We start from the raw sequence: 25,350 nt of genomic DNA on the forward strand, positions 1-25,350 counted from the left end.
AAGCCATGTCAGTACTTTTGATGGTTAAACGATTTGAACCATATATATTCTGAATCCTATACATATTATTCTTGCGCATATGTTACGTTTAGGATATCAATAGTATTAAAGATGATGATTTTTTCCCTCGCTGTAAGTTCATGATATACATGATGTAGATTGATGATAAAATTTAAGAGCCTTTTTTTTAATCTTATTTTTGTTGTTGCATTCAGTAGTATTGACATCTAGAATGCTTGAGAGTGGAAGACTAATTAACAGTTTTTCATTTTCAATATACACATGTTCTTTTGTCAACTATGTAGTTGATATATGTTTTTAATGTCTACGTACACAAAACCAAATGCATTTACCAACTATCTGAATATTTAGTATATTTATCTCATGAATTTAATGCCATTTATCCATCTGAGCTGTTATACAATTTACTTTAGCTTTGTACTTCATTACTCTGTATGTAAAATTATTTGGAAGACCATGTTCTTCTAAAAGGAAATTTATATGCAAAGTCCATTCCAAATTATTTGCAAACATTATTCATAATTAAGTTGATAAACATTTAAAAAATAAGAAAGTAAAAGCGTCAAGGAAAAGAAGAATAGTAAGTCGAGTTTGCAAAAAAGTACAAAATTGAGTATTTTTTGTTTCCTGTTCGGAAAAAAAAAAGAAAGAATGGAATTTCATTTTCAAGGTAAAATTACTCTTAAGGAATGACAGATTCGACAAAACTTTTTCACAAGTCAAGAGAGACTTAAAAGCGTTGAAATCAACGACCGTTAAAGTTTAACCTACGTCCAAGTAAATACTCCTTTTGGTGTTTTGTCCATAAACACAAGATTTCTTAAACTAAGGTATTTGCTTTACATAAAAGAAAAAACAAATTCTTATAATATAGGTACATAGATTTCTTGAACTTTAACAATTTTCCCCAACCCTTTCTAAGTGAGTCCAAGCCCGGCCCATAATGATATCGAAAGCCCAAAAGAGTTCGATGAACTTCAGGTAGCTTTCTTTGTTCAACTCCGTTTCCGACAATCGAATACCACTTGGCCGCCTTCACTGTCTTCAGAGCTTCGCTGCTTACTATCGCAATCGGATGCAGGAACCGGAGATGCATACGTCGAGTTTTCAGAATCTTTAGTTTATTTTTTTTATTGAAAATTTGAGAAATAAATCACTGCCTTGGTTGTTGAACTTCCGCGATTCGTTTATTAAAAATTTTTAATTGAAAATTTATGATTTAAACCGACCGGTTTTTACCAAAAAAAAAAATCGACCGGTTCTTCGCGACCGCCGGTTTCCTTTTTCCTATGACTATGACTTGCTCAAACGACATCGTTTTATGGCTAGGCGTTGATATTACGCTCCTACGCTTCGTCCTCTTGGGGGCTAAAACCTTCGCATTCGAAATTAAAGTCGAGTAGAAACTCTTCGATTCGGAGAGTCTGAGGTAAGGGATTTATGGGCAATTGAAAACACAAGACAAGAGCTCGTCTCTATCGCTCCCAGAGAAGAAGCCAGACGATCGATATCTTGTGTGATTGCTTCTTTTTTATCAGTGAATCACCAATTGAGTGAATGTAAGCTCTCTCTTTTGATTTTTTTTTGTTCTCTGGATATTCTTGGGGTTCTTAAATCAGCTCATCAGTATTGAATCTGTTCCTTTGAATTTCTCATCTCCGAAGACAAATTTTGTTTCTGTTTAGGATGTCATTGGCCTCTCTGCATTTCAATTTCGGTTATTTTATTTGCAGGGGAATAGTTTTGGAACCTCGTTGTCCCAGAAGCGTCGATGGGATTAGCATTGACCCTGAGCCTAATTGGAATTTCGAAAGCTTAGTCTCTGAAATCGAGTCTGTTGAAAAGAAGCTCAATTCCTTTTCAAGCTTTCCCCAGCAATTCACCAACACAACCTTACGGTACGTATCTCTCTCTTTCTTTCCTTCTTTGTGATTTTAAGTATATAGCTCTATCTGAATTTCTGCATTGATTTAGGATTGATGATAATGTACCTTAGAACTCTTTTAGTTGACAAATTTCAGCTGAAATTTAGAAAGTATTTTATTATGTTCATTGGTGTGTTAAAAGGATGGGAAGGAGTGGTGGTGGAAGAGGATTTGTAATGCGTGTATTAGAAGATGAGATGGAGAGTGATGAAGATGAAGAGAGTGATGAAGAAGAAGAAGAAGAAGATCATAGTCAAATCTGTACAAAGGGGAAACGTTTCGCTTGTGATGAGCTATACTTGAGGTGATTACTGCCAATTGTTCCTTGCTAGCTTGGTTCAAAATTAAGAAAGACTTATTGAGTGTTATTCTGATGGTTTTTTTTTATCGGTTATTTTGTTGTTCATATAGTGATGAATCTGATGATGAGTTTGACTGTGAACCTGAGTCCTTTTTGATGAGTAAGATGGGTCTGGCTGAGAATGCTCTATATGAGGTGATCAACGACCACCAAACCGAAGTTAAGGTGGGAAGAGTTTTTTCCTTTTGTTGTTAAATAGGTACATATTGTTGAGTGTTTTATTTTTGATTGCTATATATGAAGTGATTAAGAATTTGGATCTCTTGATAACAGGAAGATATTAGGAATCAAGTGTCAGTTGTTGAAACGAAAATACTGAACGAGATTGAAACATCTCGCTCTGCGTTAGCCCGGGTTGAAAAGTACAGCGAAACTAGAAAAGAAGTTGAACGGAAACTTGATCTCCAATATGAGCGAAAAGTGTAAGCTATGGTTTCTGGCATTCTACTCTCAGTAATAATTTATGAGCTGTGATTTTTTTTCCCTCTTGAAATAATGAGTTTTTCTTGTCGCTGTTTTCTAGTGCTGAAGCACTTGATAACCATATGACTGCAGTCCAGCGTGAACATCAAATTAAATCGCAAATAGAAGAAAGAAAATTAAGGAGCGAGGAAGCTCAGGAGGAGGCCAGGAGGAGAGAAAGGGCACTTAAAGAAGAGAAAATACGTCAAGAAAAAGCTCGTGCAGAGGCTGAAGTATGTGTTTATGGATTGAACTTTATGTTTGTGATCCTTAGCCTACTCAGCTTGCTTAATTTCTCTCTCTTTTTTTCCTACTAGATGCTAGCAAAAACCAGAGCTGAAGAAGCAAAGAAAGAAGCTGAGAGAAAGGCATCCAAAGAAGCAGCTGAAAAAGAAGTAGCAGATCGCAAAGCTGCTGAACAAAAACTTGCGGAAGAGAAGGCTGTGACAGAGAGAGCTAGTGTTGCTGGTAGTCCAGCTACATCGAATGCTCAAGCTGGGGGTGAGCTATCTTCTATTGAGTACATATTGCTGTTCTTCTACTTTGCCGTGATTGGTCTTTCTTTCTCATGTGGAAGATTGTAATCTCATTTCTTGCTGTGTTTATCGCTTATTAATCATGCTAGGTATATCAATCCAAGCTGCAGAAAGTGCTTTGACATTGGAGAAGCATAGATTGAAGAAGCTCGAAGAATTAGAAGCAATGAACCAGTCGCTAAAGTCGCGTTCAAATGAGGTACCTATCCTTTTCTTACGTGTTTATATGCGTATCATCCACATTTGATCACAAGTCATGTGTTTTTTTTTAAACTATTTGTAGGACTTTAGCAGCTTTGAAAAGCATATTGTGAGGGTGATAAAGCAAATAAGGGGGACAAAGGAGAATGTAAGGTATGGTTCATGGGTTCCGGTAATCTGTCAGCTTTGTTAAACTTGTGAAAAATGTCACTTTCAAGCATTTGATAATAAAGATTCAGATAGATTTGAATAGGGTTTGGTGTAAGCTTGCCTAGGCGTCTTTTATGGAGTTTTGTTAAATCCTCCTTTTTTACTTGAAATATTTCTGCTTTGCGATTTTGCAGTACGAAAAGCATTGAAATTGTCAAAATATTAAAGGACGCTCGCTGTCCAGTGTCCATCAGTATTGCAACTTTTGCGAAGAAGGTAAATTGTATGTCTGGTCATTTAAACAGTCACCTGTTCATGTTGTATTGTTGGATGTTGAATGGCTCAGATTGTTAACTCAGGTCAATTGGCGAAACAACTCTTTAATAAACTGAGACTGATGGCATTAGCATTTGTTGATTCTTTCAGATGGTCTCCGCTAAAGACCCTTTTGCAGGCGGCTACGTCATTGTTTACGTCACCTCGCAGGTACAAAATATTTTACGGTGGATATATTTGTCGGTCTCTAGTTATAAAACTCTTCTTGCTATTACTGAATATATAATCGACCATTGCACACAGTTTCCACAAGCTATGGATATTCTTCTTGCTGAATTCCACAAAGCTTGCATTTACACAGTCCCGAAACACATTGTTAACTCACAGGTAACTAACTAATCTTCTTTTCAAATTGCTTTGTCAAAATTGTCAAAACCCTTGTCTTTCTTAAATAATTTTCTCTGTTATAAATTCAGTCAGCTTGGGACTCAGACGCATATCAACACCTAGATTCCGTAATGAGACTTTACGGTGCACTTGTCCAGGTTTTTGCCTCTTGTCATTCAAATATCTCTTGTGCTCTGCTAATTCCATAGTCTGATTGAGTCTTGTTCTAATGGTAATGACAGACCGATATTCGCGGCGGAAATGCTACTAACATTCATGGGATTGAACAAGGATGGGCTTGGCTTGCCCGGTTCCTTAACAAAATCTCAGCCAACAACAGAGTTACCGCAACAGCTTTAAATGCATTTCTCCAGGTACCGAGAAAGCTTTGATAACAATATCCGGTTCCGAGGTAAAAATGACCCCTTAGATCATAACTGTGAAATCTGTTTGTGTGTATGTGTAGACGGCAGGGTTTGGTCTTCATCAGAGGTACAAATCACAGTTCTTGAAAGTATTGAACGTTGTAAGAGAGCATTTCTTGCCGAAATTGAGAGCGAAAAAGGATACGTCGGATCTACAAGCGATCATACTCGATATCACGACGTACATAGATGATCGGATGTATCTTAAGGAACCTGAAGGAAGGGCTCTGAAGACTAATATTTTGTCGGCGGAGATTACTGCTGAAGTAGATCAGCAGAGCCACAATCAACATTACCAGAGCCACAATCAACATTACCAGAGGAATTATTACAGAGACTATTAGTGATTGATGTATCTTTTTCGTCAAATAGAAACCCATCTCAATTTTCTCTTACATTGTTGTAACCAATAAACGCAATGTCACACCAATATTTGAAAAAATCAAACACGATGTCACACCTTTCTTCTTATTGAATATTTTGTTTCATTTAGATTTGGTAAAATTCACACACACTTTCTTGACGAACAAGTCATTCTCTTCCTCTGATATACCTACAGGACTGAATTTTCGTGCTAAATGAGTTCGATCAGATGCGAGGTATCTTGACGCTTCCCATTCTTCACCATAAAAGCGAATCCGGCGTCTTTCAAGTTGAAAGATAAGATTCGAGACCCGACTGTCTCTGGTCGGCTATAGCCTTCATGTTCTTCCTCTGCTGCTTCTTTCGATGAGATGGCGACCAGAGACGCGGATCCAAAAGGGTTAAGCATCACTAGTTCCAGAGGAAACTTACGTTTTGAAGGTTTGAGAACTCTAAAAAGATGAAAGAAACTATGAAAATGAGTACGAAACAGAGGAAACAGAGGAAGATTGTCATTGTTCAATGCTCTGTTTTTTTTTTGGGCGGAAAGAGAGTTTCGAAAATGCGAAATACAAAAATCAAGTTAAAATGACTTTAAACGAAAAGTCTTATACAAATACTGATATAATCGAAAATACACATTAGCGGATAGACTTTTTTTGTTGGATGATGACAATTTTGGTGGTGTGCATGCATGAGGCATTTTTATAGACGGCATTCAAATTAAAGTCGTCGCTTTCATATTCTATTTCCAAAGTCGTCGCGTTTGTTTCTTTTATTGTTGTCGTTTGGCAACTATATTGGATTAACAGGCTGGTATCGAGGAGTCCAGCTAACACAACATGTAGTAATTAACTTAAATCGCTGAGATTAACACAACATGTACAGTAGTTGGAAAATTATAAATATGATAATATTGTATGGAAAACGAGGAGAAATGGTATAAGTTCTTATTTTATGGCAATGTGTAGTAGATGTAGATCTATTACTATACTTTTTTTTTTTTATAATGTTTTTTACTATAATTTCTCGGTTTTACTACTTGCGAGAAGAAATTCTTATTACTAATAAAACCTTGTGTAATTCTGTCACTCTATATTCCTTCAGATATATGATCTTAATATATTACAAATATTGCAAAATCAAAATTAAGAAGCTGATATAATCTTTCATGATAGTAATTTCAGTAATGAAGAAGTGGAACAAGCTCAAGAGTTGCTTTCTTGCTGATAATAATAGATCCAGTTTCTTCCAGGTCGATGTCTTTCACAGTCTTCCCTTCAGGCAATCCCCAATCAAAGAAGTAGAGCAAATTCAACAGTCCCAACTCCACGGTGGCGATCCCCATATTCATCCCGGGACAGATTCTCCGGCCAGAACCAAACGGCAAAAGCTCAAAGTTCAATCCCCTGTAATCTATTGAACTGTCGAGAAACCTGTCAGGGTTAAACTCATCTGGGTTTGTCCATAGTTTTGGATCGCGTGCGATAGAGTAAACGTTGATCATCATCTGAGATTTTGCGGGAATATCGTAGCCTTGGATCTTGACTTGAGACATTGTCTCTCTTGGAAGCAAGAGTGGAGCTGCTGGGTGTAACCTGAATGTCTCCTTGATCACGAGCTTGAAGTAGTGAAGCTGGTTTGCATCATCTCCTGTGATTCTCTCCTTGTTGTCCCCAAGTGTTGTTCGAATCTCTTCTTGCACTTTCTCCATCACTCTAGGGTTTCGAAACAGCTCTGTCATCGCCCAGGTCAATGTGACCACGCTTGTGTTTACTCCTGCAAGAAATATATCCTGATACAAACAAAAACGCAGACGCGTAAGTTCCAAAATTTTCAAGAGTTAGTCTATGGGAGAAAGAAGAAGATTTTATACCGAGATGATTCCTTTGAAATGATCTGTGGTGAGCTTAAAAGAGTCACCATCTTTCTCTTGCTTCTTCATCAAGTCAACCATCACATCGACGACATCAGGGTTCTCTGGTACGGTTCTTCCAGGCTTGAGATGATCATCGAGAATGTTTTGGAAGAAAGTGTCGAGTTCCGAGAAAACATTGTTCAATGTCTTTTCTTGCCCTGAAACTCGGTCGATAAGCCAACCTACTTTAGGGAAGAAATCGGAGAAGGCGATACCATCGATGAGCAAGTCAAACTTGTGAACAAGCTCTGCTACGTTGTCCTCGTCGACGAACTCGCACTTGTGGATATTTATCCCGAACGCGAGCCTACACACGATACTCGCGACGAGCGTGAAAAGGGTCTTCTGCAGATTCACCGGAGATTGTGTGAGAGCCGATTTGGTTAGTTTCTTGACCAACAAGTCATTCTCTTCCTCTCTGATAAACTTGAAAGACTGAAACTTTTTCATGTTCAAGAGCTCCATGACCACGAGCTTCCTCAACGCTTTCCATTCCTCGCCGTAAGGCGCGAATCCGATGTCTTTGAAGTTGTAAGAGATCATTCTTGTAGCCACCGTCTCTGGTCTGCTGCAACATTCAAGATCTTGGGTCTTGAGAGCTTCTTCTGCACCTTCTCTCGATGAGATTACGACCAGAGGGACGAATCCGAAGTGGAGAAGCATCACTGGACCGTACTGTTGAGAGAGGTTTCGCAAACATGTGTGAGGTAGTCCTTTGAGGTTGTGTAAGTTTCCGATGATCGGAAGCGTCCTGGGGCCAGGAGGAAGCTTCCATTTTGAGGGTTTGAGCTTTTTTGAGAGGATTGATAAGGAAACTAAGAAAATTGGTAAAAAACAGAGGAAGCAGAGCAAGATCGACATTGTTTTTATTTTGTTTCTTTCTTTGTTTGGAATGAATGCGAAATATGTATATAGACAGTTATTTTATTGATAGACAGTTGTGTGTATTTATTATCTATGTTTATTTTCCGTTGAAAAACGTGTCATTTGGTTAAAATAATAATTTGATGATGGCTAGAAGGCAACTCTTGCATAAATCAAGGGTTGTTTGTTTCCGGTTCTCATCCATCGGACATTTAGTCAATGATTAATTAAGAAAGATCATCATTCTGAAGTCTTACTATAATCATTTTAATTATTGCAGACATTATTGTAATATCATTTGCTACCGAAAAACTATTAATATAATCCCCACTTGTTGGAAAGTCTATCTTCATGTATGTAAACTTAAATACCCACAACATGTACCACATCCACAAGAAGTCTATTTTTTGACAATTTCTAAGTTGACTTTATCCTTTCTAACATATATTAGGTCTATATGATGACGGGAAAATTAGCTTTTTCATAGGGATTCCGAGAAATGTTAAACTTATGTCTAAACTATTCTTTTGGTTAAAACATACTTAAACATCATTTTAATTTTAATTTCATACTTGATCAATTAAATATATGCTAAAACAAATTTTCATCCGTAATCTGTTTATGATCCATCAAATCAAATCGAGTATACATGGCAGCCACGTAGGATACAACGTCATTTTGTTCTTCTGAAAGTTTTGAAAAAAAATGACAAAACGACGTCGTTTTGTTATGGAGAAAAAGATATTGGTTTAAGGATTTTAAATAATTTTAGTTCTGTGTTTATTCAACTCCTCGACATTGGTTTACTATACATCGGTTCTGTATTTCTTCAACCCCTCGACCCTCGACAGCTACATTGTTGATCTAGAGGTTTCAAATAATTTTGAATCTACCGAGTGTGTGTCTTCCTCGAGTAATTCAGGTTAGTTATTGTTGATAAGGAAAATTACTCTCCATCACCGATTTCAGAAATAAACAAATATGTACTACCTAAAATAGCTGAAAATCAACAATAACTAACTTGAATTACTCGAGGAAGACATCACTCTCGGTGGACTCGAAATTATTTGAAACCAATGTTTAGCAAACCAATGTCGAGGAGTTGAATAAACACAGAATCAAAATTATTTAAAATCCTTAAAACGATATTTTTTTCTCCATAACAAAATAACGTCGTTTTGTCAAATTTTTTTAAACTTTCGGAGTCTACATGGCTGCCATGTATACTCGATTTGACGGATTATTAATAGATTACAGACGGAAATTGGTTTTAGCACATATTTAATTGATCAAGTATGAAATTCAAATTAAAATGATGTTTAAGTATATTTTAGCCAAAAAAATAGTTTAGGCATAAGTTTAACATTTCTCGGAAGTCCAGGGATGAAAAAGCCAAATTTACTATGATGACGATCAAATTTGGCGAAAAAATAATGCTAGCTGAATCTAGCAAAAATTGATGGCAATCTCTGGTAGCAAACATTAAGACACTGAAACAAAATCAGAACAATTAATTTAGTCCACAAATTCCACAAATTCAACCAATCGGTTTGTTCAGCCCAAATGGTAACATTCAGCCAACTCCATTCTACATATTCCACCAAACTAATGTCACCATTTCGATTTCCATGTACAAGATTCCGAGTCACATTACCTTAGCAAATACATATCCATATTTGCTTTGAAATTCCAATCACAGAGTGGTTCTTGTAACCAAGACCCGTAGTCTATTGGTGATGTTTTGGTGATTATGAATTTACTTTGAGATAACGATAGCAACAATCATACAAAATGGTTAGGCTATAAATTCTGGTAAATTAAGTTTACTAATTTGCGGTTAGTGTATTATACTGAAATCGGATGAAATCACATTGAAAGTATTAATACTGTTAATAATATCAAGCCATTAAAATACATATTTTGGTTCGAATAGTTCTAGTTTATCGTTTGAAATATGATGCTTATATTTTTGAATGTTTTTTGTCAACGAGGCTTATTATTTATAACCTTTAAACCAATAATCATTTAAACATCAAATCATCAATTATGGGCTAAAAACCTTCTCAAACCTAACAGTCGTTAATAAATCCTTAAGATCTAAAACTAAACCGTGAACCCTAGCACTTAAATATATGTTTAGCAAAACCGAAAAAAAAACTTGCATATCTGACCTAAAAATCTAAACAAAATACTTGTATATTTCTTTAATTTTAAAATTATCGTCTCTTTTTTTTTGGGAGAATAAAAATACATTTCCAGAATCTGGAATAAATGGGACGTTATGACTTATGTGACTTATGAGATTGATTATAACGACATTAACGTTTTGTATTTTTATAACCTTTTTTAGATTGCTATTGGAATCTCTCTCTCAATCAAAGTCTACCGAATCGTTGGAGAGTGTCAATGATTAGATAATAACAGATTAATGGCGATAGATAGAGAATATTTTTAATTTCGTGACAGAAACAGAGGGAAAGAAAGGAAGAAGATGTTGCTTGGAGTGCGAAAACCCAGTGTTCACCAAGTGTTTGTGAAAATTACTGTGTGGTGATCACTGATCAAACTACAAGGGCTTCAGAGTTTGTAACAGAGAGTGAAAGCCATTCATCTTATTGACTATTTTGTTTCATCAACACTTCAGTAACGAAGAAGTGGAACAAGCTCCAGGGTAACTTTCTTGCCGATGACTATAGCTCCCGCTTCTTCCAGGTCGATGTCCTTCACCGTTTTCCCTTCAGGCAATGTCCAATCAAAGAAGTAGAGCAAATTCAACAAACCCAATTCCACTGTGACGATCCCCATATTCATCCCGGGACAGATTCTTCTTCCAGAACCAAACGGTAAAAGCTCAAAGTTCAATCCCCTGTAATCTATGGAACTGTCGAGAAACCTGTCAGGGTTAAACTCATCTGGGTTTTTCCATAGTTTTGCATCGCGTGCGATCGAGTAAACGTTGATCATGATCTGTGTTTTTGCAGGAATGTCGTAGCCTTGGATCTTGATGTCTGACAATGTCTCTCTTGGGAGCAAAAGTGGAGCTGCTGGATGTAACCTGAATAACTCCTTAACCATGAGCTTGAAATAGTGAAGCTTGTTGAGATCTTCTTCTGTGATTCTCTCCTTCTTGTCCCCAAGTGTTGTCCGAATCTCGTCTTGCACTTTCTTCATCACTCTCGGGTTTCTGATCAGCTCAGTCATTCCCCAGATCAAGGTCATCGCGCTTGTGTTTACTCCTGCAAGAAATATGTCCTGAATATGACGCAGATCGTGTTAGAAAGATTCAGCCTTTGCAGAATTTAGATGACGGGTATGGATCTGAAAGAATTAGTCTACAAATATGGTTGAGAAGATTACCGAGATGACTCCTTTGAGATGATCCGTTGTGAGCTTGAAAGAATCGCCATCTTTCTCTTGCTTCTTCATCATATCGATCATCACGTCGACTACATCGGGACTCTCAAGCACTGTTCTTCCAGGCCTTAGATGATCATCGAGTATATTTTGGAAGAAAGTATCGAGTTCCGAGAAAACATTGTTCAGTCTCTTGTTCTGGCCAGAGATCCGATCAACGAGCCAACCGGTTCCTCCAGGGAAGAAATCAGAGAACGCAGAGCTCGCAAGAACCAACTCAGACTTTTGAACAAGCTCTGAGATACTATGCTCGTCTATGAACTCACACTTATGGAGATCCTGTCCAAACGCAAGCCTACACACGATACTTGCGACTAATGTGAAAAGGGTCTTCTTCAGATTCACCGGGGTTCGTGTTGAAGCCGATTCAGACAGTTTCTTGACCAACAAGTCATTTTCCTCCTCTCTGATATACCTGAAAGACTGAAGCTTTTTCATGCTGAATAGCTCGACCACCGAGAGCTTCCGCATCGCCTTCCATTCCTCACCATAAGGCGCAAAGCCGATGTCTTTGAAGTTGTAAGAGACTGTTCTGCCGGAAACTGTCTCTGGTCGGCTACAACACTCAAGATCTTGTGTCTTGAGGACTTCCTCGGCTGCTTCTTTCGATGTGATCACAACCATCCGCACGATTCCGAACCGGAGTAGCATCACTGGTCCGTACGTTTGGGAAAGATTCCGAAGACATAAATGAAGCATTCCTTCGAGGTTGTGTAAGTTTCCGATGATCGGAAGCTTCTTTGGTCCCGGAGGAAGCTTCCATTTCGAAGGTCGGAGATTTTTCAAGAAGAGTAAGAAAAGGGGTAAGAGGAAGATGAAATAGAGGAAGATTGACATTCTCTTTTCTCTTTCTCTCTTCTGTATTTTCGAGTGAATGATTATAGTTTACAAATTCGAATTATATAGACAACTAAATTTTAGAATTACTGATCAATGACTACTTGTCTATTTTCTCTGATTCAGAAAACGTGTTTACATCACTCGATTCAATTCATTGGGTTAATTTCGATAAGAATCCAAAGTCGATGATTAAAATAAATTAACCTTATCTCTTTTATGGTAGTCGTTGACAAAATAATAATTTTGTCTCCAACTACAACATAAATGTAGTTAATGACTCAAGCTTAGTCTTGTAAGTTGTAACCGTATGCTCAACCATGGAATGTTAAAAACAGTGTAAGAGTTCTCAAAACAATAATATAAAATGAAATCATGTAAAAACTGAAGAGAAGAGTTTTTAATTAAATGTATAAAGAGAAGTTATAAAACAAAAGACTTTGGATACCCTCTCTCCTATTTTAAAAACTTCTATAATATTTAATTATTATTTTTTATACATACAATGTGAAGAGCTTCTTCTAAAATCTTCCCATTGGAGGTGGTCTAATTACTGTGTAAAGACACTTGTTATAAAAATGCTCGCTAACGTGGTGGTTTTTTAGTAATTCTAACCATTAGAAATTTGATTAATTTGGATTTTTAATCATCAAATCTCAAAAAAATAACGTGGAGTATCAGAAAACTCATGCAAAAGAAAACTTATTCTCTACTCTTATTTTTTTCTGCAAACCTAATCAGTTTTTTTTTTCTTAAATAATTGTCAGATTCCTGTCAATCTATATGAATTTTGGCTCTTTAACCGATGCAACTAAGAAGTTGCATAATGTATATCGGCAACTGTAGAGCCCAGGCTACAACTATATAGAAGAGGAAATGTTTAAAGTCTCTGGTTATATAACTTAAGATAGCAGATTACTCATAGGGTTTACTGTTATCACTACTTCAAAAGTTTGTCTCTAATTTAAAACCAAGGTTATTGTAGCATAAACATTCAACAATCAAGGTGAAAATGTAAAAAAAAAAAAAAGACATTCAACAATCAAAATTAAGAAGTTTTTTTTTTAACATTAAACTCTTGATATTCTGTAATTTTGGAAAATTAAGTTGTTATATATATAAAAGAAAAAAAAAAGAAAAAAACAGAGTTTTAGTGGCGAAGAACTTGAACGAGGTCAAGAGGAACTTCATTTCCGGTGATGATCTCGTCGGCTTCTTCCTTTTCCAGTAATCCCCAGTCGAAGAAGTAAAGGAAATTTAACAGTGCCAGTTCAACCATGACGATCCCCATCGCCATCCCTGGACAGATTCTCCTACCAGATCCAAACGGCAAAAGCTCAAAGTCTAGTCCTTTGTAATCTATGCAACTATCAAGAAACCTTTCTGGGTTAAACTCATCTGGGTTTTCCCAGAGTTTTGGATCACGTGCAATCGCGTAAGCGTTGATCAAGATCTGGGTTTTGGCCGGAATATCGTATCCTTGGATCTTGATGTGAGACATTGCCACTCTTGGGAGCAAAAGTGGAGCTGCTGGATGTAACCTGAATATCTCCTTGACCATGAGCTTGAAATACTGAAGCTCGTTGAGATCTTCCTCTCTGATTCTCTCTTTCTTGTCGCCAAGTTTTGTCCGAACTTCGTCTTGCACTTTCTTCATCACTCTTGGGTTTCTGATGAGCTCGGTCATTGCCCATACCAATGTTGAGGCGCTTGTGCTAACTCCTGCTAGAAATGTATCCTGACATAAAACATAACTTGTGTGTTACAAAATCATAAGAATATATTCTAAACCGGAATAAACCGATATCCTCCAATAGAGACCGAAGATTTACCGAGATCATTCCTTTGAGATGATTTGTGGTGAACTTGAAAGAGTCTCCATCTTTGCTTTGCTTCCTCATCTGATCGATCATCACGTCGATGATATCAGGGCTCTCTAGTTCTGTCCTTCCGGGCTTGAGATGATCATCGAGAATGTTCTGAAAGAAAGTGTCCAGTTCCAAAAAATCATTCTCCAGTCTCTTGTTCTGACCTGAGATCCAATCGATGACTCTACCGGTTCTTCCCGGAAAGAAATTAGAGAACAAAGAAGTCCTCGTGAACAGTTCAGACTTGTGCAGAAGATCCACGACTCTGTCTTCATCGATGAACTCGCACGCATGGAGGTTTAGACCGAAAGCGACCCTACACACAATACTCCCGACTAATGTGTAAAGGGTTTTCTCAAGACTCACCGGAGATCGCCTCAAAGCAGAATCTGTAAGTTTCTTGATCAACAAGTCATTCTCTTCCTCTCTTATAAACCTGAAAGATTGATTCTTTTTGGTGCTGAAAAGCTCGATCGCCGAGAGCTTGCGCATCGCCCTCCACTCCTCACCGTAAGGCGCGAATCCGATGTCTTTAGAGTTGTAAGAGATCTTTCTGGTCCCGACTGTCTCTGGTCGTGTACAACACTCAAGATCGTGAGTCTTGAGCACTTCCTCAGCTGCTTCTTTCGATGAGATCACGACCACGGGGACGATTCCGAGGCGGAGATACACCACCGGTCCGTATTTTTGGAAGAGGTTCCGGCGATTCCTGAGTTGTATTTCTCGGCGTTGGTGTAAGTTTCCGATGAACGGAAGCTTTGGTGGGCCCGGAGGAAGATTCCATTTTGAAGGTTGGAGATATTTCAAGAAGATTAAGATAAGGGGTAAGAGGAAGAGAAAACACAGGAAGAGCGACATTTTCGTGGCTTTGGTGTTTATTATTTTTAATTTTTTGTCTTTCTTCTATGGGTTTCATATATTAATTGAAGAAGTTTTCAACTAACTTATATATAATTTTGGCAAAAATTAGGATATTTCTTTACTTGTACGTTTTCAATTCCGTTCGATATTTTCTAAAAAGGCAATTATTGATTCAACTCATTCAGAGACAATTGATAATAATCCAAAGTAACCGATGGATTAAATAAATAAAATAATCAGAAGTCGTATCTTTGCTGATAGGTTAAAGTTCATAAAAATAAACAAAAGACAAAACTTCAACTTGTAATTGGTGACGTGTGCCAAGCCCTCGCAATAGTGCTAATGTGGGTGTGGGTAACACGTGAGACCCTCTCTCTCACTATTCAATAGTTAATTTTTAATACTTAAACAACTTCGGAATGATGTATCACAAACATTTTCAATAACCAAATTTAAAAAGTTGAATAGTAGTAGTAGTAGACCCTATGATTCTAATACACACATATTCAATAACTAACATTAAGAAGTTGTAACAAACGAATCAGATTTTCAGTGGTGAAGAACTTGAATGAGTTCAAGAGCAACTTCATTTCCGATGATGATCTTGTCGGCTTCATCTTTCTCCGGCAATTCCCAATCGAAGAAGTAAAGCAAATTCAACAACCCTAATTCAACAATGGCGATCCCCAATGCCATCCCTGGACAAATTCTCCTACCAGAACCAAACGGTAAAAGCTCAAAGTTCAATCCCTTGTAATCTATGCTACTGTCAAGAAACCTGTCGGATTAAACTCATCTGAGTTTGTCCAGATTTTTGGGTCACGTGCAATCGCGTAAGCGTTGATCAAGATCTTAGTTTTTGCGGGAATGTCGTAGCCTTGGATCTTGATGTGAGACAATGTCTCTCTTGGGAGCAAAAGTGGAGCTGCAGGGTGTAACCTCAATGTCTCCTTAACCATTAGCTTGAAGTAATGAAGTTTGGTGAGATCTTGTTCTGTGATTCTCTCTTTCTTGTTCCCAAGTGTTGTTCGAATCTCATCTTGAACTTTCTTCATCACTCTAGGGTTTCTGATCAGTTCGGTCATTGCCCATATCATTGTGTAGGCGCTTGTGTTAACTCCTGCTATAAATATGTCCTGGTATAAAATAGATCGTGTTACAAGATTTTTGACCATCCGAATATCCACAGATTCATAAGCAGTGTAAAATAGAGCTGCTATATGAACCGATAAATAAATCCTCGCATTTGTCAAGAACACTTTTTTAGGGTTTTTAATTATGAGCTTTTGATCATATATAAAAGGCAAAACTTCCCCTACCATTAACAAACCCTAAAATTTAAAACAGAGAAACAAACATATGCATAACAGTTTTTAGACGCACACGATTTCTTTGTATAAAAAAGGAAAAAAAGTAACAGCATTTTGTGTAATCAAACTGAAACGATAACGAGCATTTCTCAAAACTGAAAAGACCAAAGCAAATTTAATATATAAAAAACCTTAGTCTTAAGAGTTTAGTCAAAATCTGTGATGTGCAAAAGATAATTCCTTTGAGCCTTTAAGATTAGTAATAATTTAACAAGAAAGGGTCCAAAACATTACCGATATCATTCCTTTGAGATTATCTGTGGTGGGCTTAAAAGAGTCTCCATCGTTGTCTTGCTTCCTCATCATTTCAATCATCACGTCAATGATATCAGAGCTCTCTTGTACTCTTCTTCCAGGCTTAAGATGATCATCGAGAATATTCTGTAGGAAACTGTCAACTTCCGAGAAAGTATTCTCCAATCTCTTGTTTTGACCTTAGATCCAATCAATAAGTCTACCAGTTCTTCCCGGAAAGAAATCAGAGAACATAGAAGTCCTCGTGACCGATTCACACTTGTGCACAAAATCTGCGATGCTAACTTCGTCGATGAACTCGCACTTGTGCAGATTCAGCCCGAACCCGATCCTACACACAATACTTGCGACTAACGTAAAAAGGGTTTTCTTCAGATTCACTAGAGATCGCCTCGAAGCAGATTCAGATAGTTTCTTGACAAACAAGTCATTCTCTTCCTCTCTGATATACCTGAAAGATTGAAGCTTTTTCATGCTGAAGAGCTCGACCACCGAGAGCTTTCGCATCGCCTTCCATTCCTCACCGTAAGGCGCGAATCCGATACCCTTGCCGTTGTAAGAGATCTTTCTGGTCCCGACTGTCTCTGGTCGGCTACAGTACTCATGATCGTGGATCTTGAGCACTTCCTCTGCTGCTTCTTTCGATGAGATCACGACCACGGGGACAAATCCGAAGCGGAGAAGCACCACTGGTCCGTACTTTTGGGAGAGATTCCGGCGATTCCTGGGATGTAGTTCTCGACGTTGGTGTAAGTTTCCGATGATCGGTAGCTTCGGTGGTCCCGGAGGAAGATTCCATTTCGAGGGTCGGAGATTTTTCAAGAGGATTAAGATAAGGGGTAAAAGGAAGAATAAACAGAGGAAGACTGACATTTTTGTGGCTCTGTTTTTTGGTTCTTCCTATTCCCAATACTTTATTACTTTAGCAACTTTTTACATTACATTATGGTATTATTTTGTTTTATAAATGAATGGATGGTAATTGAATAAATAATTTAAGGGTAAAAAAGAACGTTATAGCTTTTGTTTCTTAATTTTTATGAAAAGTTTTTTTGTGAAGCAAAGAGTTTAAGATAACAAGGCAATGTCTTTGTCCCTGACCAAAAATGTAAACAAAAGAAAGCTTGTTCTTTTCAGATACTCATTCACTAATCAGATATTTTTCTAAGGGGAAATTATGGGATTCAAGTCGCCATCGATACTAATCCAAAGTGACATATTCAAATAAATAACCTACACCTTTTTTTGGTCAACATAACCTACACCTATAATTGTTGTTTTTTTTTTTCTTGTTGCATGGAAGTATAAACACTCTTACTTATTGTATTGGGTTAGATTGATATATGATTAATCTAATGAGCCTCAAAAGTTTGAAAGCAAAAAATTGAATTAGTTGTTAGATTTATGTTTCTACAAACTTCATTGGTAGTTAAAGGTCTATATGATTTAAAAATATTAGACATTTTGATTTACTGTGAAGCAAAAAAAATTAAACAACAATAAAAAAAATCTTTAATCAATCAAAAATAAAATTGGAGTAATAGGATTAAAGTAGGGAATACTGATTAAGAATTAAATTTCTTGAAAACAATATTGCATTATTGTCTAATATTATTCCTTGAAAAAACTATTATAGTATTATTGTATTACACCACACATCATTAAAGACAAAAGACCAAAAAAAAAAACAAGAAAATTAAAAGCTCTGAAATCGTTGTCATTATTGTCGCGGAACCGGTACAAGTATGAGAGGTAGCTTCTTGATTACTGAGAAAACACCAGTTTCTTCCATATCAATGTCCTCAGTTTTCATCCCATCAGGCAATCTCCAGTCAAAGAAGTAAAGCAAACTCAACATTGCCAATTCTAAACCAGGAATCGCCATTGACATTCCTGGACACATCCTTCGACCAGACCCAAACGGTAATAAATTAAAATTTTGCCCTTTATAGTCTATAGAACTATTGACAAACCGTTCAGGGATGAAATCTTCGGGGTCAGTCCATTGCTTAGGGTCACGTCCGATCGTCCATGTGTTGATTTGAATGGGTGTATTTGGGGGAATATCGTAGCCTTGGATTTTGATGTGAGACATTGTTTGTCTAGCACCTAGTGGAACCGGTGGGTGCAATCTGAATGTTTCTTTGAATACGAGTTGTAAGTAATCTACTTTGTTGACGTCTTCTTCGGTTATGATCTTCTTTCCGGGACCAAGTGTGTTTCGGATCTCTTCTTGTAATTTGTTCATCACTCTCGGGTTTCTAGCGAGTTCTGTCATCGTCCAGATCAACGTTACGGCACTTGTATCTATTCCCGCAATAAATATATTCTGAAAACAACGCACAACCACATTATTTAAAATGTTTGAAAAATATTCGTAGAGAAAGAAAAAAAAAAGGAGAAGTGAAAAACATGCAAGTGGTTCATGAGGTTGATTTAGATGGGACAACGACTCGAGATTAGTCAAGAAGTCGTTACCCTAATTAAAGAAAAGTAAAAACAGACCATGATAGATTGTTTAAGTTTCCATTATATAATAATATTCAGAATTATTTGATGTTTTAGAAGGTTTTTTTTTCAGAATTATTTGATGTTCTCACTTTTCAATGCAAAATTTAATGAATTTTTATAGTGTTTGACCTTTTATATTTTGCAGATTGTTTTTTTATTGGCTGAATGATATTTAAATGAATTATAAATAATATTTTTAGTATAGGAAAAATAAAAATTAAATGAATCCTTAAACTATGTGCAAAAACCTTAAACATCAAATAATTCTGAACAGATAGAATATAAAAATATGTGTTGCAATTTTTTAGACGCCGTCTAAGCGGCAATTTTGACGTTAGGGCGTGGTCGGGCCGCCAATCCATCTAATAATGTCCAGGCGGGTGTCTGGTGGCAGACGATCATTTTCCAACTATAGCTATAGTTAATTTTTTTTTTAATAAGAACTATAGCTATAGTTATATATACTATTATATATACTAATTTACATAATAATTTTTTTTAGTTTCTAAACCTTTAATTTTAATTAATTTGGAAAATAAGTTTAGACTCTATATATATATTTTTTTGTAAAATCATATTTTCTTTTATTTATTGTTTGAAATATTTCTATATTTTGAAACTACATATTACTTTCCTACAAGCTAGTTTATTGAATTCAAATCTGAGGCTCTATTTTTACATTTTCCTCCTTTTAGAGCTAACATATATATGCTTAAATTTTCTGTCTACCTAGAGGCTAAGGATTCCTCCTCTGCCTAGCGCAATTGCAAATGCAAGAAAGAAATATGGGGGAAAAAGAAAATTAATAGATCAAATTTTAGAGCTTTACCATGAGCACTGCCTTGATATTATCGATACTGAGCTTGAACTTATCATCCTTTCCTTGTTTGTTGATAAGATCCAGCATTACGGAGACAATATCCCCTGAAGAATCCGAAGTTTTACCTTCTGATGATTCCTTCAAGTGATCATCAATCACATGCTGGTAAAACTCATCAAGCTCCTTAAAGACTTTGTTCAGCTTCTTGTGGCTACCAAACAACCAATCTATGGATCTTCCAAATACACCAGGGAACAAGTCAGTGAAAGTGAAATTCGCTAGAGCATCAGCTCCGTCGGAAATCAGCTCTTTGATCTTCTCCTGATCGATGAACTCACAATTATGGAAGTTCTGTCCCAAGGCTACTCTACAAATGATGCTCGCGGTAAGAGAGAAAAACGTTTTGCTTAGGTCCACAGGAGATTGTAATGATTCCGACACTTTCTTCACCATCAGTTGGTTCTCTTCCTCTCTTATATACCTAAAAGATTGTACCTTCTTGAGGCTAAAAAGCTCGACGACCGCGACTTTCCTCATCTCTCTCCAGTACTCACCATATTGCCTAAAAGCGATGTCTTTGAATCCATAAGAGAGTTTCTCGGCCCCAACCAGCTCCGATCTACCGGAGCATTCCAAGTTATAGGTTTTATACACTTCCTCAGCTGTTTCGCTTGTGGAGACCACAACCATTGGAAATGACCCGAGACGAAGACGCATCACTGGTCCGTATTTGATGGAGAGCTTGTGGAGGCAGATATGAGGTAAACCAGTGATGTGGTGTAAGTGTCCTATGATTGGAAAGCTTGATGGGCTCGGAGGAAGTTTCCATTTTGAGGGTTTTAGCTTTTTTGATAAGAAGAAAAAGGAAACTATGAATATGGGAAAGAGGCAAAGGAAACTGAAGAAGATAGACATCATTTCTCTCTTTTTACGTTAATGTCGTGTGAAGAACGAAGTTTTCGAAGAAAAGCCATATATAGACAGTTAATGAATATGTTGACCCAAAACAGTCAGTCAATAATCTGTAAATATAATTAATGAGAGTTGATCATGTAAATACGGTAAAACGACCATCCAATTTGACTCCTTAGCCAAAGATGGCTTTTTGTTTGCGAACCCACTTGTGTAATATTCCAATTATTATAATGAAATGTTTGTTCAAAAAGAAAAAGGTTCTTTTGTTTTCTAGCTTTTGATCTTCTCTTTCTTTTTTTTTTTTTTGTCAACAGCTTAAAATCTTCTTTAACATAGCAAATTATATTTTAATTTGGAATATCTTTTTGGCAAATTTAGTTTGGAATATCTAAAAATTGATTTCGGATATGGAGAAAAATATGGATTGAATGCTCGAAACTCCAATGTTTTTCTGTTTAAAAAAATATCAAAGTCAAAATTAAGAAAAAATAGTCCTTTTCTGTTTTAAAAAATTTTGCGTTCTGTTTTCGTGATCTTCGTAGAATTGTCTTCGTAGAATGGTCTTCGTAGAATAGTCTTTGTAGAATGGATACAAACCAAAAAGAGTTATATATCCATAATTTTATTTTTTTTATTGCATGGTTAAACATATCTTTTGGAAGATTAGTATGGAATTCCGCCTGGGATATCCCAGTTAACAAAAAGGTGTTATATAGAATAGGGTTTACTATTATTAATACTTCATAAACATGTCTCTAATTTAAGAAGAAGCTAAGCGTAACGAAGCACAAAGAATTAACAAAACAAAGTTACGAAGTTGTTCCAAAAACATTATACAGATTTTTAGTGGTGAAGAACTTGAACGGGCCAAGAAAAAAAATCATTTACGGTTATGATCTCTCGTCGGCTTCTTCCGTCTCTGGTTGTGCCCAGACAAAGAGGTTAAGCAAATTATTGAGGATTAGGATTCTTTTTCTTATTTGTTTGTTTTTTTCATCAGATATATCCTAAAAGCGCAATTATTTATTCTATTCAAAGTAATCTATTAAATAAAATATAATCAGAAGTCAACGATTTTAATTTGACTATGAGTTGCGTTCAATCTTTGCAACATTGAAAAGACAAATTATCGACGCTCATTGGTTAGGTATGGCAAGCCCTCGCAGTCAGCAAAAAAACGTGACGAACTCCCTCATTTTTTGATTTTTTGTCAAGATTTTTTTTTTTGTCAAGATCTATATTAAACTGATCAGTTTCTACAAACTTCATTGGTGATAAAACGTTTATATGATATCAAAAGATTTACATTTTGTGAAGAGAAAAAAAAAAACTAAACAACAATAAAAGAAATCACACACTTTTAATCTTCAAGTAATAGAAATTAAAATCGCAAAATGTGATTAAATAAGTAGGGAATATTGCTTAAGAAATTACTCTTTAAAACAATATTGCATAACTATCTATAGTTTCATCACAGCTAGTGGATATCCACAAACTGTATTATATCTTGAAAAAAAAAACAAGAATACATTGTTATTATTGTATTACACATCAAAACAAAAAAAAAAGAAACAAGAAAGTCAAAAACTTTGAAATCGTACGTTGCCATCATTGTCGCTGAACCGGTATAAGCATGAGATGTAGTTTCTTGACTACCGAGAGAGTACCAGTTTCCTCCATATCAATGTCTCCAATTTTCATCCCATCAGGCAATCTCCAGTCAAAGAAGTAAAGCAAATTCAACAATGCCAATTCTATACCAGCAATGGACATTGGAATCGCTGGACATATCCTTCGACCAGAACCAAACGGTAATAGATTGAAATTCTGCCCTCTAAAATCTATAGAACTATTGGCAAACCGTTCAGGGATGAAATCTTCAGGGTCAGTCCAACACTTTGGGTCACGCCCAATCGTCCATGCGTTGTTTTGAATGGGTGTTTTTGGGGGAATATCGTAGCCTTGGATCTTGACGTGAGACATTGTTTGTCTAGTCACAAGTGGAATTGGTGGGTGCAATCTGAACGTTTCTTTGAGTATGAGTTGTAAGTAATCTACTTTGTTGACGTCTTCTTCGGTGATTATCTTCTTTCCGGGTCCAAGTGTGGTTCGAATCTCTTCTTGTACTTTGTTCATCACTCTCCGGTTTCTAGCGAGTTCTGTCATTGTCCAGATCAACGTTATGGCACTTGTATCTATCCCCGCAAGAAATATATCCTGAACAACACACAAAAACAATCAAAATGTTTGAAAAAAGGTTATCACGGACCAAAAAATAAAACAAAACTAAAGGAAAAGTGAAAAAAAAAAATCAAGTGCTTTGTACTGTTGATTAACATGAGACAGCATTAATTAGTCACATCGTTACGGTAATTAAAGACAGCTAAAAACAGGTCAATCATTGTTTACGCTTCCATGTTATAGTAGTCTAATCATTGTTTAATACTCCTCTGTTCAGAATTATTTGATGTTTTAGAAGGTTTTTTTTGTTCAGAATTATTTGATGTTTTCACTTTTCAATGTAAAATTTAATGAATTTTTATAGTTTATGACCTTTTATATTCTGCAGATTGTCTTATTATTGGCTGAATGATATTTAAATGAATTATAAATAATATTTTTAGTATAGAAAAAATAAAAATTAAATGAATCCTTAAACTGTGTGCAAAAACCTTAAACATCAAATAATTCTGAACAGAGGGAGTACTAGATAGAAAACAAAGACAAATGCTACTAAACTATAGGGGCCCAAATAACATAAAAAGATCAATTATAAAGCTTTACCATAAGCACTGCCTTGATATTATCGATATTGAGCTTGAAATAATTATCCTTTCCTTGTTTGTTGATAAGATCCAGCATTACGGCGACAATATCCCCTGGAGAATCCGAAGTCTTACGTTCTGATGATTCCTTCAAGTGACCATCAATCACATGCTGATAAAAAGCATCAAGCTCCTTAAAGACTTTGTTCAACTTCTTGTGTTTACCAAACAACCAATCTATGGATCTTCCAAATCCACCGGGGAACAAGTCAGTGAAAGTGAAATCCCCTAGAGCATCCGCTGCTTCATTAACCAGCTCTTCGATCTTCTCTTGATCGATGAACTCGCAATCATGGAAGTTTTGTCCCAAGGCTACTCTACAAACGATGCTCGCGGTAAGAGAGAAAAATGTTTTGCTTAGGTCCACAGGAGATTGTGATGATTCAGACATTTTCTTCACCATGAGCTGGATCTCTTCCTCTCTTATATACCTAAAAGATTGTACCTTCTTTAGGCTAAAAAGCTCGATGACCGCGACTTTCCTCATCTCTCTCCAGTACTCACCATATTGCCCAAAAGTGATGTCTCTAAAACCATAAGAGAGTTTTTCGGTCCCAAACCATCTTCGATCGGTTGGAGCATTCCAAGTCATGGGTTTTGAGCACCTCCTCGGCTGCTTCGCTTGAGGAGATCACAACCAGTGGAAGTGACCCGAGACGAAGAAGCATCACTGGTCCGTATTTGATGCATAGCTTGTGGATGCATCTATGAGGTAAACCAGTTAGATGGTGCAAGTTTCCTATGATTGGAAAACTTGATGGGCTCGGTGGAAGTTTCCATTTTGAGTGTTGTTGCTTTTTTGAGAAGATGAAAAAGGAAACTACGAAAATGGGTAAGAGGTAGAGGAAACTGAGGAAGATAGACATGATTTCTCCTTTTCACGGTAATTTCGAGTGAAGAACTAAGTTTTGGAAAAAGCAATATATAATAATTATATATAGACAGTTATTAATGAATATATAATGACCCAAAAATGAAAGAAAGACAATAAATAATTTGAAAAGCCACATTATTTACGCTACTTACCAAATATCCGACTCGCGCGCTTAGAAACAAATACGATCCGATATAACTAGAACGAATCACGAAAGTAATAAAATAAAAATAAATACAAACTCTCATTATTGCAGAAACAAAGCACGAAAGAAGATTGATAAAAAAAAAGTAAGAAAGATAATCAGTATGAAATTATCCTTACAATTTGTAACACGATAACGCAGCGATGAATCGTTCTCGACACTCGACAGTAGCAAAAGTCAACTATTAAGAGAAAATAATCTAAAGTCTTTTCTTTAACAAAATAAAAGTCTTAGTTTTTTTATTTATGTTGTCGTTTTCTTCGTGGAATATTGTAATTATTGACTCAGTTTACTGACAGCTTTAAAGTCAGTTGTCTCAAAATTATTTGATCACATGTTCCGATTTCGACATTTCGTACATGTGATGGGATTAGAAAGCTCTGGACTTCGTCTGGGTTCTCTCCAAATGGGCCGGGTCAGGGTTGTTAAATACTCAGCCCACGGATAAACATTTTGATATTAAGATATTATACTTTGAAAGATTGAAATTACCAAAAGTATACAACTTGACGTTTAATAAGGGAATAAATCAAACAAATATATTCTTCTGTAACCACCCAACTTGATTGGGAGAATTCATATAAGAAAACTATCGAGGATTGGGTTATCTTTCTAATATGTCAGAAGCGATTTTTTATGTAAACTGCATCACCATCATCTAGCCAATGAACAAAACCTTGTATTCTCTAGAGTTCTAGTAAAGCAG

At 36.3% G+C, this 25,350-nt stretch overlaps 6 protein-coding genes and 1 pseudogene across 6 annotated transcripts; 1 reads left to right on the forward strand and 6 right to left on the reverse strand.

Annotated features, from left to right (window-relative positions):
- The first annotated feature begins 1,348 nt into the window (after positions 1 to 1,348).
- LOC18993555 (protein GLE1) lies at positions 1,349 to 5,134 on the forward strand. Its single transcript, XM_024153394.1, has 15 exons — positions 1,349 to 1,580; positions 1,755 to 1,919; positions 2,089 to 2,250; positions 2,358 to 2,472; positions 2,581 to 2,729; positions 2,831 to 3,002; positions 3,087 to 3,270; positions 3,395 to 3,504; positions 3,589 to 3,659; positions 3,851 to 3,932; positions 4,083 to 4,142; positions 4,236 to 4,319; positions 4,409 to 4,477; positions 4,562 to 4,693; positions 4,786 to 5,134. Coding segments are annotated over exons 1-15 (1,860 nt in total). The 5' UTR covers positions 1,349 to 1,578; the 3' UTR covers positions 5,089 to 5,134.
- Positions 5,135 to 6,200: 1,066 nt separating this feature from the next.
- On the reverse strand, positions 6,201 to 7,890 carry LOC18993556 (cytochrome P450 71B7). The gene is made up of 2 exons (XM_006417090.2): positions 6,984 to 7,890; positions 6,201 to 6,902 (listed from the first exon to the last, which is right to left on the reverse strand). Exons 1-2 carry the CDS (start codon positions 7,884 to 7,886, stop codon positions 6,291 to 6,293), a joined length of 1,515 nt encoding a protein of 504 aa, XP_006417153.1. The 5' UTR covers positions 7,887 to 7,890; the 3' UTR covers positions 6,201 to 6,290.
- A 2,390-nt stretch (positions 7,891 to 10,280) lies between these two features.
- LOC18993557 (cytochrome P450 71B7) lies at positions 10,281 to 12,164 on the reverse strand. Its single transcript, XM_006417091.2, has 2 exons — positions 11,247 to 12,164; positions 10,281 to 11,141 (listed from the first exon to the last, which is right to left on the reverse strand). Exons 1-2 carry the CDS (start codon positions 12,138 to 12,140, stop codon positions 10,530 to 10,532), a joined length of 1,506 nt encoding a protein of 501 aa, XP_006417154.1. The 5' UTR covers positions 12,141 to 12,164; the 3' UTR covers positions 10,281 to 10,529.
- A 1,018-nt stretch (positions 12,165 to 13,182) lies between these two features.
- Positions 13,183 to 14,911, reverse strand: LOC18993558 (cytochrome P450 71B28). Its single transcript, XM_006417092.2, has 2 exons — positions 13,973 to 14,911; positions 13,183 to 13,878 (listed from the first exon to the last, which is right to left on the reverse strand). The coding sequence occupies exons 1-2, from the start codon at positions 14,864 to 14,866 to the stop codon at positions 13,291 to 13,293; spliced, it is 1,482 nt and encodes a 493-aa protein (XP_006417155.1). The 5' UTR covers positions 14,867 to 14,911; the 3' UTR covers positions 13,183 to 13,290.
- A 399-nt stretch (positions 14,912 to 15,310) lies between these two features.
- On the reverse strand, positions 15,311 to 17,413 carry LOC18993559 (cytochrome P450 71B28). The gene is given in 3 exon segments (XM_024152596.1): positions 15,311 to 15,651; positions 15,654 to 16,005; positions 16,474 to 17,413. Coding segments are annotated over 3 exon segments (1,479 nt in total). The 5' UTR covers positions 17,368 to 17,413; the 3' UTR covers positions 15,311 to 15,418.
- Positions 17,414 to 18,059: 646 nt separating this feature from the next.
- On the reverse strand, positions 18,060 to 20,779 carry LOC18993560 (cytochrome P450 71B2). The gene is made up of 2 exons (XM_006417094.2): positions 19,835 to 20,779; positions 18,060 to 18,823 (listed from the first exon to the last, which is right to left on the reverse strand). The coding sequence occupies exons 1-2, from the start codon at positions 20,741 to 20,743 to the stop codon at positions 18,215 to 18,217; spliced, it is 1,518 nt and encodes a 505-aa protein (XP_006417157.1). The 5' UTR covers positions 20,744 to 20,779; the 3' UTR covers positions 18,060 to 18,214.
- A 1,563-nt stretch (positions 20,780 to 22,342) lies between these two features.
- Positions 22,343 to 24,431, reverse strand: LOC18993561 (annotated as a pseudogene).
- Positions 24,432 to 25,350: the final 919 nt, after the last annotated feature.

This window comes from Eutrema salsugineum, unplaced genomic scaffold (assembly GCF_000478725.1).
Source record: "Eutrema salsugineum unplaced genomic scaffold, Eutsalg1_0 scaffold_5, whole genome shotgun sequence".
Lineage (NCBI taxonomy): Eukaryota > Viridiplantae > Streptophyta > Magnoliopsida > Brassicales > Brassicaceae > Eutrema > Eutrema salsugineum.

Bases quoted from the DNA above. Each gene is read 5' to 3' on its own strand.
- LOC18993555 (XM_024153394.1), top strand. The intron at 3,660-3,850 runs GTATGGTTCATG...GCGATTTTGCAG, and splicing joins GGGACAAAGGAGAATGTAAG to TACGAAAAGCATTGAAATTG. The intron at 4,694-4,785 runs GTACCGAGAAAG...GTGTATGTGTAG, and splicing joins CTTTAAATGCATTTCTCCAG to ACGGCAGGGTTTGGTCTTCA.
- LOC18993556 (XM_006417090.2), bottom strand. From the start codon at position 7,886: ATGTCGATCTTGCTCTGCTTCCTCTGTTTTTTACCAATTTTCTTAGTT. The intron at 6,903-6,983 runs GTATAAAATCTT...TGTTTGTATCAG, and splicing joins ATTTCAAAGGAATCATCTCG to GATATATTTCTTGCAGGAGT.
- LOC18993557 (XM_006417091.2), bottom strand. From the start codon at position 12,140: ATGTCAATCTTCCTCTATTTCATCTTCCTCTTACCCCTTTTCTTACTC. The intron at 11,142-11,246 runs GTAATCTTCTCA...CGTCATATTCAG, and splicing joins ATCTCAAAGGAGTCATCTCG to GACATATTTCTTGCAGGAGT.
- LOC18993558 (XM_006417092.2), bottom strand. From the start codon at position 14,866: ATGTCGCTCTTCCTGTGTTTTCTCTTCCTCTTACCCCTTATCTTAATC. The intron at 13,879-13,972 runs GTAAATCTTCGG...GTTTTATGTCAG, and splicing joins ATCTCAAAGGAATGATCTCG to GATACATTTCTAGCAGGAGT.
- LOC18993560 (XM_006417094.2), bottom strand. From the start codon at position 20,743: ATGATGTCTATCTTCTTCAGTTTCCTTTGCCTCTTTCCCATATTCATA. The intron at 18,824-19,834 runs GTAAAGCTCTAA...CGTTGTTTTCAG, and splicing joins ATATCAAGGCAGTGCTCATG to AATATATTTATTGCGGGAAT.